General features: G+C 42.2%; 1 protein-coding gene across 1 annotated transcript; it reads left to right on the forward strand.

The window, feature by feature from the left end:
* The first annotated feature begins 12,093 nt into the window (after positions 1–12,093).
* On the forward strand, positions 12,094–16,888 carry dnajc19 (DnaJ (Hsp40) homolog, subfamily C, member 19). Its single transcript, XM_015971114.3, has 6 exons — positions 12,094–12,218; positions 12,562–12,613; positions 15,031–15,104; positions 15,198–15,277; positions 15,408–15,478; positions 16,725–16,888. The coding sequence occupies exons 1-6, from the start codon at positions 12,216–12,218 to the stop codon at positions 16,793–16,795; spliced, it is 351 nt and encodes a 116-aa protein (XP_015826600.3). The 5' UTR covers positions 12,094–12,215; the 3' UTR covers positions 16,796–16,888.
* The last annotated feature ends 66 nt before the right edge of the window (positions 16,889–16,954 follow it).

A 16,954-nucleotide genomic window follows, 5' to 3' on the forward strand; every position in this document is an offset into this window, starting at 1 on the left:
AAGAAGGTCAGCACAGTCAGTGTTCAGCCCACTGCATCTCTCGCAGACGAGCTGAACAACTTCTATGCTCGTTTTGATGCAGACAACAGAGAGGAGATCCTCTACCCTCAAGAGGACAGTGAGGCTGCAACTCTAACTCTGGAAACAGAAGCTGTGAGATGGGCCTTTAAAAAGGTCAATCCTCACAAAGCTCCAGGACCAGACGGCATCCCAGGCCGGCTACTCAGAGTGTGTGCAGACGAGCTGGCAGAGGTGTTTACCAACATCTTCAACCTCTCCCTGAGGCAGTCAGTGGTCCCGACGTCCCTCAAAGCATCCACCATCATTCCCGTTCCCAAAAAATCAGTGGTCTCCTGTCTGAATGACTACCGTCCTGTTGCACTGACATCCGTCATCATGAAGTGCCTGGAGCGGCTGGTCAAATGTCACATCTGCTCCTCCCTCCCTGACACACTGGATCCTCTTCAGTTTGCCTATCGGACAAACAGAGCCACAGAGGATGCCATCGCCCTGGCAACACACACCGCCCTCACTCACCTGGAGAAAGGGAATACATATGCAAGAATGCTCTTCATCGACTACAGCTCGGCATTTAACACCATCATCCCCTCAAGACTTGCCACGAAGCTCGTCGACCTTGGGCTGGGAACACCGATCTGCAGTTGGATTCTAAACTTCCTCACAGACAGGCCCCAGGTGGTGAGAGTTGGTAAGCACACTTCCTCATCACTCATCCTAAACACAGGTACGCCCCAGGGTTGTGTGCTTAGCCCCCTCCTATATTCCCTGTTTACACACGACTGTGTTGCTAAACATGAGACCAACATCACCATCAAGTTTGCGGATGACACAACCATCATAGGCCTCATCACAGGGGATGATGAGACGGCCTATAGAGAGGAGGTGATGGCACTGTACGAGTGGTGCCTGGAAAATAACCTGACTCTCAACATCAGCAAAACCAGAGAAATGATAGTGGACTACCGGAAACGACCAGTCAGGGAACACCAACCCATCCGCATCAACGGGGTCGAGGTCGAAAGGGTCAGCAGCTTCAAGTTCCTTGGAGTCAACATCACTGAGGACTTCTCCTGGACCCTTCACACAGACACTACTATCAGGAAAGCTCGCCAGCGGCTTTACTTCCTGAGGAGGCTGAGGAAGTTTGGCGTGAGCGCCTGCTTCATCTCAAATTTCTACAGGTGTGCAATTGAGAGCTTGCTGACGAGCTGCATCACAGTGTGGTACGGAAGCTGCTCTGCCAGCAGCCGTAAATCACTACAGAGGGTGGTGAAAGCAGCAGAGCACATCACTGGCATGAGGCTTCCTGCCATTCAGGACATTTATCTCCAACGATGCCTCCGGAAAGCACACAGCATCATCAAGGACCACAGCCACCCGGCACATCATCTGTTCTCCTTGTTACCATCTGGCAGACGTTACAGGAGTCTGTCTGCTCGGACTACAAGACTTAAAAACAGTTTCTATCATCAAGCCATACGACACCTCAACCACAACACCTAAACACACACAACACAGGACTCAGAAGCTACCCTGCAGCTTCACAAGTACTATATTTAATCCGTACTGGTCACTTCACTTTATTGTTATTGTAATTTATATCCAAAGTGCAACACTGTAATCTATATCCTGCATAATTTATATCCTGCAATACTGTAATTTATATCTAAAGTGCAATACTGTAATTTTCTGCAGCTCATTCCTGTGCAATATCCCATCTGCCCTCCCGTCATATTTCTTTTCAGGATTTTCTTTATTGACACATATATATTTAGTCATCTTTTCCCTTTTACCATGTCTCTCTAATATTTTGCTCCTTACTATATTTTTTTGCTTTATTTTATTATATTTTTATTATATTTTATTATATTTTCTCCCGTATCATGTTGCTGAGAGACCGCTGCTCGTCATACACGTTTCATTGCAATGTTGACCCTGTGCTAACTTGCATATGACAAATAAACTAAAACTGAACTGAACTGAACTATTTCAGCAAGATGGTCCCAAATACCAAGCCAAGGAAACACCGAATTGGTTCCAACGATAGAAAATCAAGTTGCCTGAATGGCCCAGTCAATCCCCTGACCTAAATCCCATAGAAAATTTAAGTTCATAAGATCAAAGTTCATAAAAGAAAAACCCAAAGACTGTTTGTGTGAAAGAATGGGCCAGAATCCCTCCTGTGCAACACTGATGACTGGTCTCTCCATACAGGAGGCGTCTTGTAGCAACATGATGCTGTAATCGCCAACAAAGACTTTTCTACAAACTAATAAATAAAGTGTGTTCAATAATTATTCCCTGTGTCATTTCATGTTATTTATTATGGCGCAACTTGTTGATTTCTTTATATCAATTCAATATTTAGTTTGATGGTAACATCTGGTGCCAATTTTGTGTCAACAGCCTGCCTGCTAGACCTGACTGCAGCCTTTGACAATGTTGGCCATCACCTGCTACTGGAGAGGCTCAGAGGCAGTATAGGGTTTATCAGGAACTATCTATCTGAGCGTTCCTTCTCTGTGGCCATCTCCAAGTTTCAGTCCTCCACCACCTCCCTCACCCATGGTGTTCCTCAAGGTTCTGTGCTGGAGCTTCTACTTTTCCTTTTTTTATCTACCTACTCTGCAGCACATCCTGAGCTCCTTTTAGGGAATCTCCTACCATCTTTATGCAAATTACATCCAACTGTACAACTCCTTTAAGCCCCATGAGATGTCTAAGCTCTAATGCCTGTGCTCGGCTTCTGACCAAGTTCTCCAAACACACCCACATCACCCCGCTTCTCCTCCAGCTTCACTGGCTCCCAGTCAACTTCAGGGTTCATTTCAAGACCCTGGTTCTGGTCTATAGGGCCTTACATGGACAAGCACCATCTTACATTGGTTATCTTCTGAGGCCCTACACCCCCAGCAGGTCCCTGAGGTCCAGTGATCAAAGCCTACTGGTTGTGCAGCACCAGGCTAAAGACCAAAGGTGATAGATCATTTGCTGCTGTGGCCCCCAGACTCTGGACCTCTCTCCCCCTGGGCCTGAGATCAGTGGACTCAGTGGTCCCCTTTAAAAAACAGCTGAAGACTCACCTGTTCAGGCTGGCTTTGGTGTGACCTTCATCACCCTTCTTCTTATTCTGCCCTTCCTACCTATTCCACCTTTCCTGGGATCCAATGATTTCCCTCTTTCTTATTTATTTTCTCTCTCCCTTTTCTGAACATTTTTTAATCACAATTCTTTTTTATATTATTTTTATTATTGTTGACTTCTAATTTTAACCATATTTGATAACCAGCAAGTTAGTTTTTGATGGGAAATGACATACAGTGGTGTGAGAAACTATTTGCCCCCTTCCTGATTTCTTATTCTTTTGCATGTTTGTCACACAAAATGTTTCTGATCATCAAACACATTTAACCGTTAGTCAAAGATAACACAAGTAAACACAAAATGCAGTTTTGAAATGATGTTTTTTATTATTTAGGGAGATAACAAAATCAGAACCTACATTGCCCTGTGTAAAAAAGTAATTGCCCCCCTTGTTAAAAAATAACCCAACTGTGGTGTTTCACACCTGAGTTCAATTTCTGTGGCCACCCCCAAGCCTGCTTACTGCCACACCTGTTTCAATCAGGAAATCACTTAAATATGAGCTGCCTGACACAAAGAAGTAGACCAAAAGCACCTCAAAAGCAAGACATCATGCCAAGATCCAAAGAAATTCAAGAACAAATGAGAACAAAAGTAATTGAGATCTATCAGTCTGGTAAAGGTTATAAAGCCATTTCTAAAGCTTTGGGACTCCAGTGAACCACAGTGAGAGCCATTATCCACAAATGGCAACAACATGGAACAGTGGTGAACCTTCCCAGGAGTGGTCGGCCGACCAAAATTACCCCAAGAGCGCGGAGATAACTCATCTGAGAGGTCACGAAAGACCCCAGGACAACTTCTAAAGAACTGCAGGCCTCACTTGCCTCAATTAAGGTCAGTGTTCACAACTCCACCATAAGAAAGAGGCTGGGCAAAAATGGCCTGCATGGCAGATTTCCAAGACGCAAACCACTGTTAAGCAAAAAGAACATTAGGGCTCGTCTCAATTTTGCTAAGAAACATCTCAATGATTGCCAAGACTTTTGGGAAAATACTTTGTGGACTGATGAGACAAAAGTTGAACTTTTTGGAAGGCAAATGTCCCGTTACATCTGGCGTAGAAGTAACACAGCATTTCAGACAAAGAGCATCATACCAACAGTAAAATATGGTGGTGGTAGTGTGATGGTCTGGGGTTGTTTTGCTGCTTCAGGAACTGGAAGGCTTGCTGTGATAAATGGAACCATGAATTCTACTGTCTACCAAAACATCCTGAAGGAGAACGTCCGGCCATCTGTTCGTCAACTAAAGCTGAAGCCATCTTGGGTGCTGCAGCAGGACATTGACCCAAAACACACCAGCAAATCCACCTCTGAATGGCTGAAGAACAACAAAATGAAGACTTTGGAGTGGCCTAGTCAAAGTCCTGACCTGAATCCTATTGAGATGCTATGGCATGACCTTAAAAAGGTGGTTCATGCTAGAAAACCCTCAAATAAAGCTGATTTACAACAATTGTGCAAAGATGAGTGGGTCAGAATTCCTCCAGAGCGCTGTAAAAGACTCGTAGCAAGTTATCGCAAACGCTTGATTGCAGTTATTGCTGCTAAGGGAGGCCCAACCAGTTATTAGGTTCAGGGGGCAGTTACCTTTTTACACAGGGCAATGTAGGTTTGGATTTTGTTCTCTCCCTAAATAATAAAAACTGTCATTTCAAAACTGCATTTTGTGTTTACTTGTGTTATCTTTGACTAACGGTTAAATGTGTTTGATGATCCGAAATATTTTGTGTGACAAAGATGCAAAAGAATAAGAAATCAGGAAGGGGCAAATAGTTTCTCACACCACTGTAGGTGTCTCTCAGCAGATAGTAAGACAATGTACAAGAGGCAATGTTGTGCCAAAAAATACTTTCTCAGCTTTTATTTACATTTGAGCAAACAGTGTCATGTCTGCTGTTTTTCACCTGTTGAGTTGAATAAAACAGCTGTTCCCAATAAATCTGGGTAATTAAGATGCTTTTGACCAGCTTGGACTATTTGGAACGGTTTAGAACTTTGGATTTTCCCCGAGACCGAGTTTTGAAGGGTATGAACAATCTTGGACATGACACCTTTTGCTCAAATGTAAATAAAAGCTGAAATGTCTTGGGCACAATAATGCCTCTTGTACATTGTCTTATTATGGTCTGGGAAACACCTATGTCATTTCCCTCCAAACAATAACTTTGCTGGTTGAATAAAAGTAACTAAAACACAATTTGCTAGGGGTATGAATAATTATGGTCAGCACTGTAGGCATGTGTACATCACTAGCTAGGGTGCAGTATATAAAAACAAACTAATTTGAACTGGGAACAAACTAAGCTATAGGCCAGGGCTATTCAGTTCCAGGCCTGGAGGGCTGGTGTCCAGCACGTTTTAGTTTTAACCCCATTTCAACACATTTGATTTCAATCAGCAGATGATTAACAGGCTTCTGCAGCGCCTGATGAGCTGCTGCACAGGGGATTCAATCAAGTGTGTTGGAGCAGAGAAACCACTAAAACATGATGTATACCAGCCCTAGAGGCCCAGAAATGAATAGTCCTGCTGTAGACAGGGGAGGGAGGGAGGGAGAGAGAGAGAGAGAGAGAGAGAGAGAGAGAGAGAGAGAGACAGACTTGACTTTTGTTTTTAGAGACCAACACTCAACTTTATGGACACCTTCTCACTAGAAAGGCCCTCAGAACAAAACAGAACATATTAAAATCCAAGAGTTAAAACAGTGAGAGAGATCCTGATCAATTTACAGAATAAGCCATGTTCACAGATGATGTCATGACGGTGTGCACAGCAGTGTCGCTCCATCCAACCAGACACAGAAGAAGCTAAATCCAATTCTTTTTCAAGAGCATGTGTGCACGCAGAGCCTATAAAGAGTGTTTTTGTGTGTTCCAGCTTTTTAATGGGTTCATATTTAATTCATATATGCTATTAAAAATCAACATTTTGAAATAAGGAAATCAAAATTTAAATATTCATAATATATTGGGATTAGTTGGCATTTAGACAAACACTTAAATAATATCATGAACTGGTGCTGTAGCACTCTAATGTTCAATCAAGCTGCAAAATATGAAAGTATTCATTCCTTTCTTGTTTTGAGTCATCTTATGAAACCAGTACGTCAAATCGGGGCGTCTGATACGCAACTTTCTAGGAATGCAATCAAACGTGTTAAAGATTCTTAATAAAACATTGAAGTTCATGTGGTGACCAGGAGCAAGGCACGCAAAAAGAGCAAAGGCCAACTCAAAACTGTAACCAGGTCTCAGATAAACGTGTATCTGGTGGCAGAAGCCTCTCGGTCATGAACACATGGAGTCAGAGAGTCAAGAGGAGCACCACGCCTCCTGGCAGACAGCAGCCGTTCTCGTGGACTCGCTCCAGAAAATGATTGGTCAGGAAAACCACCCGCTGACAGGAGGTCAGGACCCGACTCAAACTAGCTTCAACTTTGCTCAGCTCGCAAATTCAGCAACATAATACCTCGATAGGCTGTTTAAAAATAAACAGGAAGCCTGACCACCTTCACAACATCAACTAAAACTTTAGTCATCAGAGAATTCATTCTTCATTTTTCAACTAAAGTATCCCACCACATCAGGCTTTCCTATAATCCAGCCTCCGAAGAGAAAACTGGAAATGCCAAGTCCGGCTGCGACTCCCAAAACACGATCAAATCCAGCGCTGCAAGAGATAAAAACTTCAAATCATCCCTCCATCTCCACCAGGCAGCCCCACCACTTCCTCCTGAGTGAGGTAAAAAATAAATCCTTTCAATGTCCCTAAAGGGTCCTATTGTCATTTCCAATCAACCCTCAGCATCACAAACAGTCTCACAACTTTTTGTATTCCGCTCCATCTACTTATGCAGGTCCCAGAAGACACTGCCTTTTAGACTCCTGCTCTCTGGCGACAAAGATGTTGGGAAAACAAATAACGGAGCAAAACAAAACAAAACCAAGTCTCCTGAAATACCTTGCGGATGCCCAGAGGAAAGCGCTGGACAGACAGATGAGCAGATAGGTTCCTCTGTCCTCCTCTCTCAGGCTCCCTTCTCTCTCGGTGTGCTGTGGAGAGTGACTGCTCACAGCCCGCCTGGCATATCTAATTAGAGCCAGGCTGTTGCCACTATCGGGCAGAGGATCTACCTCTCCAATCTCTCCTGACTCAATCTTCCCCATCTCTGATTTTCTTTTATATTTATGCTGGAATATTTAATTGTAGACAAAAGGTTACTCTGGGCTCTATTCATCACACACAGGCAGAATAATCTCCTTTTAAAGGCTTGACATTTCAGGCTTTTCAAAAGGGGCTGAAAAAATTATATCCCCGCTTTTGTTAATCAATGAAGTAGAACTCCCCCGAACAAAAGAATTAAATTGCTTGGTTGGGTTAATAAAACACACAGAAATAGCTGCTTCCTGTGGGCTTTTGTGCCTGCCACTGGCTTCCCCTCATATGCAACCAGCACTGTAATTCCATATGATTTGAGGGGCAAAAACTCTTCTTTCCCCACACAGTTGGCTTTTTAAATCCTATTGAATGAGCAGCCAGTGAGGCTGGCTGCCCGAGCCTGGCTAACAGAACAGGCTCGCTCCATTCGAGTCCATCTTCCACTAAGGAGAGACGCAGGGTCCACTACAATTTAAAATTTCTATACTGTCTCAGACAAACATTGTAATTATGAAAATGATAGGGGTAATAAGTAGGCCCTTCACTGTCCCATTGTGTCAGCTGCCACCATAATTCAGTCCAGCGGCAGGAGAAAACACAGCAGGACACGTTGTGGTTTAAATTGCTCCTCACAGACAGCCTGCAGATGTGCACGCCATCACCCCAAGGCAGGGTGCTTCTGGATAAAACTATGCAGTGGCACACAGTCTAGCTATGGGGCTGAACGCTACAGTAGTACACAGGCCAGCTGCTGCTCTCTACATATTCTGTTTTACACTTTCCCTATATCATACCATACCAGCGTTGTTTATAAAGCACTTTTGAAAACGGTGTGGCAGCCGACCAAAGTGCTGTACAGATAAAAAGTAAAGGGAGTGAATAATTTACCAACTTTATTTTAAAGGTGTGGAACACTCGTTTAATCAGTGCATTTGCAGTGGTTTTTAGTAGGAACGAATGCTTTGTAAGTCGTTCCCGGGAGCCAAAAATCACAGGTGCACCATTTAGGGGCGGCGTTAGGCCCGGCTACCTGGGCTGAAGCCCCGAATGTTTTACGAAAAGCCCCGGATCTAAATCGTGGAAGTAACATGCAGTACCAAAGTCCAACAGAGAGGGAGCAGCTGGCAGTAGTTTGTATACAGCCTGCCTGAGCCTCCCCCTCTGAAGAAGAAGCCCTTCAGCAGCCGGCTTCTTCTACAGTCTCTGCCTGAAACGCCATGTGTGAAGATGGACATAAGGATGTTTTTTAGACAAAAAGTACAACGACAGAACCCCAGCTTTGATGAGACTGGTGTTGACTCAGGTTTGTGAGTCTTATTTGAAAATATTTGTGATTTCTAATACATATGATGTTGACTAGAGTGTGTCACGTGTGTGTGTGCGCGCGCGCTCGCATGCACGTGTGTTAAGCCCCGGATCTTCTTCAGTCTTAAATCCGCCCCTGGCACCATTTCCAGGAACTAGAAGTGAGCCACACCACAGCTGAGCTCCAGACGGCAGGTTTTGGGATCTCATTTCCTGATATTTGGACATCTCGCCTCAGTTTGGATAAATGGTAAATGGCCTGTATTTGTATAGCGCCTTCTAAGGATTCCACGACCCCCCCCCCCAAGGCGCTTCACAACACAATCAGTCATTCACCCATTCACACACTGGTGGGGATTTCATTTCATTTATTTATAAAGCCCCTTCTGCGACCAAAGCAGACACCCAGGGTGCTGAACACAACACAATAAAAACATAAAACCATCAGAATAAAATATAACTATCGTAAAACCAACATAAAATCAATTAAAAGAGGAGGGTGAAGGCAAAAAACTAAATCCTGAAAAAGATTAAGAGGCCGGGGCATCGAAACCGGGTAAAATTTGCTAATCCTGGAATGCCTTGACAAAAAAATGGGTCTTAAGGCGAGTCTTAAAAAAAACCCAATGAGAGTGACCGACGCACCACCAAAGGCCACTGGTTCCAAAGTGCAGGTGCCAACACCGAGAAAGCACGGTCCCCCCGTGACCTGCACTTAGTGCGTGGAACGATCAACAGCTCCCTGCCGGCTGAGCGAAGGGTCCGTGAGGAGGCATGCCTATGCAAAAGGTTGCCAAGATATGCTGGAGCAGTTCCTTGTAAGGCCTTGTATGCCAGTACCGAGACCTTGAATTTTGCCCTGTATTGCACAGGCAGCCACTGAAGGGATGCCAACACAGGGGTGATATGTTCCCTGCGCCTAGCGCCTGTCACGAACCTAGCTACGATGTAGCTACAGCTGCCCTGGGGCGCACTGACAGAGGCGAGAATGCCGAGCACTGGCGCCACCAGTCCCTCCGACCACCACCAGCAGGCAAGGCGGGACACAACAGCAGAATTCTCTGGTCGGAGCAGGGATCGAACCTGCAACCTTCCGATTACTGGAAAGCCTGCTCTACCTCCTTAGCTACTGCTGTCCCTAACAGCAACGCAACTCTACCACTGAGTTGTAACGATGATGTTTTATCTCCACAAATAACACAAGCCTGGAGGAGTCCTGCGATGTGTTGAAGCTGCTAATGCTAATGGTTAGCTTCTGCTAGAAGGGGCCATCTCTGCTGTTTCCTGGACGCTACATCAACAACAGCCTTCTCTGTCATGAGTCAAGATGGGTGAGTCCATGAATGTTAAGTGACAGTGTGATGTAGATCTGTCAGGCTTTTCTAATCCTACAGTTAAACCGTCTATTTTCTATCAGAAGCTAATGCAGGAGATGGTGTACGTGTAGGAACGTGTTCATTATGCCCTAAAATACCTTTCACTGTTGCACAGCAGCTATTTTAATGGAATTTGATTATTAACAATAACAGCGGCAGCAGAGCAAGATGTAGCAACACTGGTGCATCCCGGGGTAAGGCCTGACTGGAGTTTCATCCAAAAAAATAAAACAACACTAATGTCAAATGTTGTATGGACGTCTCAAATGAAAACTCTTTTTTTTTCTCCTCCTATTTTCTGATTTAAAACAGAGAATTTATCTGCTATGGTCAGTTTAATAATTATTTATATTTAATTAAACCTAAATTCATATTCATGCAATAGAAAGAAATTGTACACAACGTTTTTCTAATTATGAGTGGAATAATGCTTGTTATTTTCTGCATCTTGTTTACTTTTCTTACATCTTAAATTAAAGGTCATTTTTACTCATATTTTAAATACATTTGCAGTGGTCTCTAGTTGGGATGGATGCCTTATAAATTGTACTCTGGGGAAAAACCTCTGGTGTGCCTGTTTGAGGACGTAGGCGTCAGCTGGAGGACAGAGTGGCAGAACACGGCAGGATTGGGAGTCTTGTTTCCAGATATTTGGACATCTCTCCTCTGATTGGATACCAGCAACACAGCCCTACCACTGACTCGGTTTGCTCTGCAATGCTGATGTTACATCTTCACAAATAACACAAGTCTGGAGGAGTTCTGCTGTGTGGTGGAGTTGCTAATGCTAACAGTTAGCTTCTACTAGACGTTCTCTGGTGGACGCTAAACCAACAAAAGCCTTCCCTATTGCGACTCAAGATGGGTGAGTCCATGAGTGATAAGTGACAGTGTGACGTGGATCTGTCCGGCTTTTCTAATCCTAGAGTTTCACCGTCTTTTTTCTATCAGAAGCTAAAGGTGGAGATAGGTGTAGGACACTATTTTCATGCTCAGCCTGCATGAAAAACTCAGGGTGACCCGTTATAATCAGAAATAATCATTAAAAACATGTTTTTCAGTGTTTCACAACTTTAACTGCTAATGAAATTAGAGTTGTACAAAAGGGATTATGAAAAGATTTGGAGATATAAGAGAAATGAGTTCTGATGGGACAGAGAGACAAGAACATTAGAAAGTCAAATAATTTATGAGTCAATTATGTTATTTTTACCTCGTGTTTTTTTTAGTTTGATCAGAATTAAAAGTTACTGATTCATGCCCTCTGAGAATGATTTTCATCATTTGTGTCAACTTTATCATAAAACCATAAATAGGCATATGTGATTTGTCAAAACTGTTTAATTCTAAACAATATCATTAACCTGAACTCAAAAAAAATATTTTTGTAACGTTTTAGCTGTAACGGTGGAAAAAGTAAAGCTGGTCCCAAATCTTATTAAAATTGCAATAATATACAAACAGTGGCTAATATGGCAAGGAGCTAGAAAAGGATAACGAAGTTAAAGATGCAGTGTGTACAAATATAGTGAGAATTTTACAGTGAGAAAATTCCTAACTAGTTTCAGTCATTTTGGAAGGAAGGTTATACTGAAATATATTTCATATCCAGCCGGCTGCGGGGATTGCCAGTTTTTCTCCTTTCAAAGCAAAGGGAGGACGGAGGCAACTACTGTTTACCATCAGTGAGTGTGGAGGTGCCGTGTCTCCTGCGAGCTAATACTGCAGCGCCGCTGACATTTGTAATTTGCCTGCAACAAGCTCCAGGGTGGTTGTAGTAACCACATTTTACAACATGATATCATTTTTACTTCATTTCTACATAATGCTCCTTTAAAATAATCTGACAAAAAGTTAATTCTCAACATGAGTAAAAATCAAAATAAAAAGTCACTGATTTGTTTTCATTTTGTAAACAAACAAATGTTTCAAGTGTTGTACAGATTAAAAGTGGTAAAAAAAACTGTAGTAAAAGTGTATTTTTAAACAGATTTTACCTCCAAGAAGCCGGATTTGATTCCAAATTATTTCTCATAGGCACCACTAGCTAAAATCTGGAGAACAGCAGGCGAGCCGCTTTACGGCATTTTTACAACACTTCACATCCATTTCCGGTATAAACACATGGGACGTCTGAGCTAGCTAAACACAGGGGTCAAAAGTTATGCTCCTGTTCTGTAACAGAAACGGAACATAACACAGAGAAATGGTAGGTCGGACACATTATTTACTATCGAGACGGGTGTATGAAACGCCAGCGTGCTTGGGAGTGGGTCATAAACTGCGATAACCCTATTTTCATAGCTAAGCTAACATTAGCATTCCTAGGATGTGTGACCCAACAGGACTCTACAAATCCCTTGTTTAGGTTTTACCTAACGCAACAGCCAAATCACTGTTTCTGTGTTTAATGGGTGATTTTTTTTTTTAATTTAATGTGAAAGTAGCACTTACACATTTGCAGAGCAGTTTTGTTTACATTTGCTGCAGCAGAGAAGCTTGTGAGGCTGACTGACTACATCACGTTTCATTATTATTATTTACCTCGACAGGCCAGCTCCATGGTGGCAGTGGGACTGGCTGTGGCAGCAGCTGGATTTGCAGGTGAAATCAAAGACAAGTTTATTAGTATTTTAATATCCATTAACCAGAGCAGTTTGTTTACGTTTGATGTGAACTGATTTAATTATACAACTTATTTTTCTTCTATTAAATAATATAAACAACTTTCAAAAGTTGAAGATTATTAGGGTGAGAAGCTTGGTCATCCAAGAGGGGCTCGGAGTAGAGTCGCTGCTCCTCCACATCTAGAGGAGCCAGTTGAGATGGCTCAGGCATCTAGTTAGGATGCCTCCTGGATGCCTCCCTGGTGAGGTTTTCCAGGCATGTCCAACTGGGTGGACACCTAAAGGAAGACCAAGGACATGCTGGAGGGACTATGGGTGTTTCTCAATGTCAAGGCGCCTGGCCTTGCGAGGCGATGTCTTGCGAGGCCAGGCGCCTTGCTTACGAGGACACGGCCCTTCCTTGGTCAAAGAAAACAGTTAAATGGAACAGACTTGCGTCACGTGACTGCGGCTTCCACGGCGGTCGCGTAACGTCACGTGACACGGGAGATAACGTTATATTTTATATGTATTAGTTTAAATATAAATACATAACAAGCCTTTTACTTTTTAAATTGTGTATATGTTTATTAAATTATATTCAAATATATATTGTGTTTTCATGAATATTGTTTAGTATCTGTTGTGTTTTTTTTTTGAATGAAATAAAGATAGTAATAATAATAATAATAATAATAAATTAAAAATATAAGTGAGTTACTACACGCTAGCCACTGAAGCTGCAACTAATAAGCAACTAACCAACAATAGATAACTTCTTTGGATCTAAAAAAAAAATAAACATTTAAAATTAGCCGACTTACTTTTAAACTTGAAAATTGTACCAGAAGTAGCTGCCGGCTTCTAAACTGTCATCCTTTTGAAAATACTGCTGTGTATTCTGGGTAGTTTTTGACCAAGGCTAGGCTACAAAACACCTCTCGTGTATCCTCGCTCAGCTAGCTAAACGGCTAACAAACGGAGAACACACGCCTCGGTAGACCATGAACATTGGAACACGTCTTGGCAGCTCCCGATGACGTATCTCCTAGGCAACCGGGGCGGGGCCAAGACATCAAGGCAATGTTCCTTGGCATTGAGAAACACCCTATGTTTCTCAGCTGGCCAGGGAACCCCTTGGGATTCCCCCGGAGGAGCTGGCCCAAGTGGCTAGAGAGAGTAAAGTCTCGGCCTCTCGACTTAGGCTGCTGCCCCTGCAGTCAGACTCCGGATAAGCGGAAGAAGATGGACGACTGTTCTTATGGACTATATAAAGCAGGCATCTCCAAAGTGTGGCCCGGGGCCATTTGTGACACTTGGTGTGGTTTTGTGCGGCCCCCATTTGCATCTCTAGAAGTCTCTTCTGTAAGCTGTTGATGTAGATCGACACTTTCTAACATTTTTATGTTCAAAGTGTCCTTGATGAGCCTATTTCTGGAACAGTTTTGAGGAATGTAAATGAAAAAAAAATCACCTTAAAATGATTTGAGCTTTTCTAGAAGAAGACAAAACGACATATTTGAGGTTCCCGAGAACGTTTAACTTCAGTTTTGTTCCACATCTTCAAAAGTTCAGACACCACTGATCAGGGTATCTGCAGGTTTAAGGGAGCCAAATAAGACCTTTTTAAAGGCCACTTTGACCAAATTTAAGCCATTTTTTAAATTTTATTTCTGCTATAATTTCCAGCTATTGCCTGGAACCGGTGCTAACCACGTCGCAAACGTGGGATTAGCCATCCAGTTACCGTTAAACTTCCACTTCCCCATGGCGCAAGCTCCCACTAGCTTAACCAGCTAATGTGCTCATCTAAAAATAGCCCCCTTTCACAACCAACTGAATGTGTACGGTTCCGCTTACGCCAACCATCATACACAAAAAATGCTCATCACTAACTAGAAATTCACAAAAATCTCATAGAAATTAAATAATTTAATTTATTGGGTCTTTGGTAATTTAAGACCTTTGGAAACTGTATTTAAGGATTATTTGTCATTTTTAAGGATTTTCAAGGCCTTAAATTTGGAAAAGTAAATTTAAGACTTTTCAAGGACCCGCGGATTCCCTGACTGATTTAAAGGGGACAAGGTGTTAAAAAAAGGACACTAGTTCTTTGTCTTCAAGACGTGAGAAAGTGATATACGTGAAACGATCTCATGTCTGACCAGTAAAGAATCCTGGTGTGTAACTGAATAAAACAAAACAAAAATTAAGCTGTGAGTTTTTCAGATTTCTCAGTTAAAATTGGGATTATAAATTTACTTTTATAGTGACTTAGTGGTTCAGTCAGTGAACCTGCTGCTTTCTGAATGTAAACGAATGATCACTGTGGTGTCATCTAACAAAACAAGCATGTCAGCAATAAGGGAGAACAACTTTCCAAATATCTGCTGCTCACATCTGTTTGTCTACCAGGACGATACGCCATGCAGGCCATGAAACAAATGGAGCCTCAAGTCAAACAGGCACTTCAGAGTCTTCCCAAGACGGTATTTCAGTCTGGAGATATAGTAACATAAATGGGTCTTTCATTTATTCATTCACTCATTCAGCTTCTTATCACTTACACTATGTTGTTGCAGGCCTTTGGAGGAGGGTACTACAGAGGTGGATTTGAGCCAAAGATGTCAAAGAGAGAAGCGGCTCTGATTTTAGGCGTCAGGTATGAGAGCTCGCCTTCCTACAGGGCCTGACCTATGGTCTATGTGCAGCAAGTTCTCTGACATCTTTCATCGTTAGAGCCAAAATCACAATTATTCACACTAATTACTGTAATTGTTTCTGTATTTTAGTCCCACGGCCAACAAAAATAAGATTAGAGAGGCTCATAGGAAACTGATGATCCTGAACCACCCAGATAGAGGTAAGAGGAGGCTTGGAACCATCTCAACTGTTTTAAAGGTGCAGTATGTAAGGATATAGTGAGAAAATCCCAAGAGTCTAGTGTTTCAGTCATTTTGGGAGGAAGGTTATACTGAAACATATTTCATATCTGCGGGGATTGCCAGTTTTTGTCCTTTCAAAACAAAGGAAGGAGGGACGTAACAACTGTTCACCATCAGTGAGTGGGAGGGTGCGGTGTCTCCTGCGGGCTAATACCGCAGCGCCGACAATTGTAATTGGACGATGGCCAGCAAAAAGCTCCAGAGTTGTTTAAAGCGGTCGCAGTAACCAAATGTTACATAACTTTTACTTATTTTCTGCAAAACGCAACTTTAAAGTAGACAGCTAAATCATTTTAGCCAAATCAATGGCTGATTATTTTAAATTAACTTACTTACTGATGATGTAAATCTGCTTCATTCTTGACCCTCACTTATTCTGTTTGTGCAAGAGTCCTAAATGCTTGAAGGATCTCATTTTAGAGACGTTTAGAAACCGCTAGCATCACTGCTGTTGAGATAATATATAAAATAATGTTTTTCATCATTGAATGATGTGATTGTGAAGAACGTGCTTTTTATTAGTGAGGAGCTGATAAACCATAAAGTCACTTAACAGCTCTGTATCTGTAGGACTACAGATGGCTGTGAATCTGACAAGTGAACTATTTTAGTAAGCAAAGCTACAACAGGGTATCTGCAGGTTTAAGGGAGCCAAATTTAAGACTTAAGACCTTTTTTAAGGCCACTTTGACCAAATTTAAGCTATTTTTTAAATAAAATTTAAGCTTTAATTTCCAGCTATTGCCTGGAATTGGTGCTAACCACGTCGTGAACGTGGGATTAGCCATCCAGTTACCATTAAACTTGCACTTCCCCATGGCGCAAGCTCCCACTAGCTTAACCAGCTAATGTGCTCATCTAAAAATAGCCCCCTTTCACAACCAACTGAATGTGTACGGTTCCGCTTACGCCAACATCGTACACAAAAAATGCTGAACACTAACTAGAAATTCACGAAAATTTTATAGAAATAAAAGAATCTTGTTTATTGGGTCTTTGGTAATTTAAGACCTTTGGAAACTCTATTTAAGGATTATTTGTAATTTTTAAGGATTTTTAAGGCCTTAAATTTGGAAAAGCTAATTTGAGACTTTTTAAGGACCTGCGGATACCCTGTAATAAAAATCACCATTTTAAGTAATTTTATTCATATTTGATCCGCAGGTGGATCTCCCTACATAGCAGCAAAAATCAATGAAGCGAAGGACCTGATGGATGGCCAAGCCAAGAAATAAAATGTTTAATTTTTTTTCTTATTCATGCTGATTTACTGAGCTAGCACTTCATTTTTTTAATTCTTCAATAAAATCACTGTAATAACTTGATAATGGAGTTGTCAGTCATTATTTTGGATCGTCAGACAGATTCATCTTCAAGTCTCATAACCACTGTGT

This window comes from Nothobranchius furzeri, chromosome 8, assembly GCF_043380555.1.
Source record: "Nothobranchius furzeri strain GRZ-AD chromosome 8, NfurGRZ-RIMD1, whole genome shotgun sequence".
Taxonomy (NCBI): domain Eukaryota; kingdom Metazoa; phylum Chordata; class Actinopteri; order Cyprinodontiformes; family Nothobranchiidae; genus Nothobranchius; species Nothobranchius furzeri.